The sequence below is a fragment of the Culex pipiens genome, chromosome 1 (genome assembly GCF_016801865.2).
Source record: "Culex pipiens pallens isolate TS chromosome 1, TS_CPP_V2, whole genome shotgun sequence".
Lineage (NCBI taxonomy): Eukaryota > Metazoa > Arthropoda > Insecta > Diptera > Culicidae > Culex > Culex pipiens.
Window position 1 is genome coordinate 82,777,390 of NC_068937.1, and position 3,386 is coordinate 82,780,775.

The 3,386-nt window shown below is 51.9% G+C and overlaps 1 protein-coding gene across 1 annotated transcript; it reads left to right on the forward strand.

Annotated features, from left to right (window-relative positions):
- Positions 1-740: 740 nt before the first annotated feature.
- Positions 741-2,729, forward strand: LOC120432085 (uncharacterized). Its single transcript, XM_039597219.2, has one exon. It carries the CDS (start codon positions 741-743, stop codon positions 2,727-2,729), a length of 1,989 nt encoding a protein of 662 aa, XP_039453153.1.
- Positions 2,730-3,386: the final 657 nt, after the last annotated feature.

Consider the following 3,386-nt stretch of genomic DNA (forward strand, 5'->3'; position numbering starts at 1 on the left):
AAAAAATGCCGACCACACACACCGAAATTTGCTCAGAATGAGATTCTGAGTCGATATGCATACGTTAAGGTGGATGTTGGAGCCCCAACGTTTAAGAAAGATCGGCAACACTGGTCAACGCCGTTTTGACAGCTGGCTGCGATCAGAGCGACCCTGCGCACATCGGCGGTTGCTACGATCAACGACGAAAAGAGAGAGAAGTAAAAAGGCGCGCGCGCGAGAGAGCAAGTTCCGTGAGTTTTCAGCAGTCGGCGCGAAATGTCTTTGCGAAACCAATTTTTGTTGATTAAAGTTGTTAGTTAAGTAACTGTAGTGTTTTCTTTCTTCACCCACGACTACGTCCAACAGTTCACAGTTCGCCGAAAGTGTCCACCGTCGCTTTCTGCTCCGGCACACCGAGAATCGGGTGGTGCCAACTCCGTCGTTTTTGTGGGGCCAAGCCTGGCCCGAACATTGGTCCTTCACCCCGGATTGGACTACCGGCGTGGACGGAAGAAAGAAAACCTGGTGAAAGTGGGAGGCAAACCGGCCTCAGCCACGTACAGTTCAAAACCCGTCTCCGAGAAGCAAACCGGCTTCCGGAAGCTCCGCGAGTGAATCTCACCAAACCGTAAACCCGGCGAACTTCCGAGCGGCAAACCGGCCCAGGATCCATCCCGGAACTAACCGTGGACAACAAGTGCCAGAAAGAAGAAGTGAACAGTGATAACAGTAAGATAACCTTAAAAGTGAATTCGAAAATGCCGCCAAAGCGCACTCCGACGAAGAACACTCCAGCAAAGGAGAAGAAGGTGGAAATAGATGCTCGCAAAGAGGAGTTGGGCGCCCTAGTCCACCTCCGAGGAAAGGCGGTGGAGAAGCTCAACCGTCTCAAGGAGAAGCTCGACACCCTGTCGCAGCCGGAGCGCATTGTCCCGACAGTCAAGCTCAACCAACGTAAGCTGGAGATGGCCTACTCGGAATTCTCCACCATCCATGAGAAAGTCATCACCCTGGTGGATTCCGCCGAGCGAGACCCGCACGATGACCTTCAACTTAGCGTCGAGACTGCCTACGACAGAATCTTCGTTACGCTCGAGAAGTGGACGCAGGAACTGGTTCCCGTTACTGCAGGTCCATTGAACGCCGTCGTATCGGCCGTCCAGCAACCAGTTGTCATCCAGCAGCTGCCTCGGATTCTCCCGACGTTCGACGGTAAATATGAAAATTGGGAAAAATTCAAGGTCATATTCCGGGACGTCGTGGAAAAATCCAACGAGTCACCCCGCATGAAGCTCTACCGGTTGGAGGATGCCCTGGTCGGAGAAGCGACCGGATCGGTAGACGCAAAAACCATCCAAGAGGGGAACTACGATCACGCCTGGGAGCTACTGACGGATAAGTACGAGGACAAGCGAAGAATGGTTGACATTCACATCGGTGGCCTGTTTAAGGTGCAGAAGATGACCGAGGAGAATTACTTGGAACTGAGATCGCTGGTGGAAACGGTAACCAGCCACGTAGCAAACCTGAAGTACCTCGGGCAGGAGTTCCTCGGAGTTTCCGAACAGATCGTCGTATACCTGCTAGTCCATGCACTTGATGACGGAACGCGGAAACTCCTGGAGGCAACAGTGCGGCGAGGAGAACTGCCGAAGTACGACGACACCATGGAGTTTCTCAAGAACCGCGTCTCAGTCCTAGAGAGATGCAAGGAAACCAGTGAAGCAGCACCGAGCCAACAAACAAGAACTGATTCCAAGCCAACCACTTCTACACAGCCGTACCAGATCGCCAACACTGCCATCAGGGCGCAACCGGGACCGCGGTGCGACTTATGCGGAGAGACCCACCTGACCTTCAAATGTGCTACCTTCACGGCCCTTCCGGCGTACCAGCGAATGGAGAAGGTCAAAGAAAGACGAGTCTGCTTTAATTGCCTGCGCGCTGGACACAGTGCGAACAAGTGCAGACGGCCAAGTTCATGTGGTAAGTGCCAACGCAGACACCACACTCTACTACACGAGTTCTACCGGGAGTCAACCGTGCCTCAGAGACCAGCTCCTGCTATGCGCCATCCCGTTGAGCCACTCCCGTCAGCGAAAGCGATCGACAGCCCCACCCCGATGCTTCAAACCGCCGTCGTCGATCTGCGTGACGACAACAACCATCCTGTGCCGTGTCGCATCGTGCTGGACTGCGGATCACAGGTAAATTTTATTTCCACCTCGATGGCAAATCGCCTAAACCTGAAAAAGGTTCCTGCAAACGTCCCGATCTGCGGCATCGGAGGTGAAGCGATGAACACCAGGGAGTCAGTCAACGTGCAGCTTCAGTCCCGGTATAGCGGATTCACAGCGGACGTGGAGTGTTTGGTCATCCCAAGAGTGGCCGGAAAGATTCCTCCGTCTCCAGTCAATGCCAACGATTGGCCAATTCCGAAAGGTTTCCAGCTAGCCGACCCAAAGTTCCACACTCCCGACCGCATTGATATGCTCGTTGGAGCATCGCTGTACTTCCGCCTGTTGAAACGAGGATTCGTTTACATGTGGGACAACTACCCGGAACTGCGTGAGACTCACCTAGGTTGGGTCGTCGTAGGAGGTGCTGAAGGTACTACCACCGGTCAGCAGCTCGCGAACACAGCAGTACTGAAGGCCAAAGAACCACATCAAGCGACAGCACTGGAGGGAGGCTCTGCTGGGATATCCCCCAGCCCGGGGGGAGGATGTTGGAGCCCCAACGTTTAAGAAAGATCGGCAACACTGGTCAACGCCGTTTTGACAGCTGGCTGCGATCAGAGCGACCCTGCGCACATCGGCGGTTGCTACGATCAACGACGAAAAGAGAGAGAAGTAAAAAGGCGCGCGCGCGAGAGAGCAAGTTCCGTGAGTTTTCAGCAGTCGGCGCGAAATGTCTTTGCGAAACCAATTTTTGTTGATTAAAGTAGTTAGTTAAGTAACTGTAGTGTTTTCTTTCTTCACCCACGACTACGTCCTACAGTTCACAGTTCGCCGAAAGTGTCCACCGTCGCTTTCTGCTCCGGCACACCGAGAATCGGGTGGTGCCAACTCCGTCGTTTTTGTGGGGCCAAGCCTGGCCCGAACAGTGGACCTACACAGAAAATAATATGTGAATTTACTCGACACGGAAAAATGAATCACATGTAAACTCAGTTGATCTAAACTTGAGATTGGACGTAAACGGTTGAATCACACGTAATAACATGTTTTGACGTATAATTTGTTGCTAATTTACAACAAATTGCATTTAAATTAAAATGATTAACGACGTGCAAAACATTCGGAAATATTTTTTTGTGTGTAGGAGGTCATATAAAGATGTTAATTTTCGAGTGATTTAAAAAAAGGTGCAGGTGGTTATGTTACACATGACCAGTATGACAA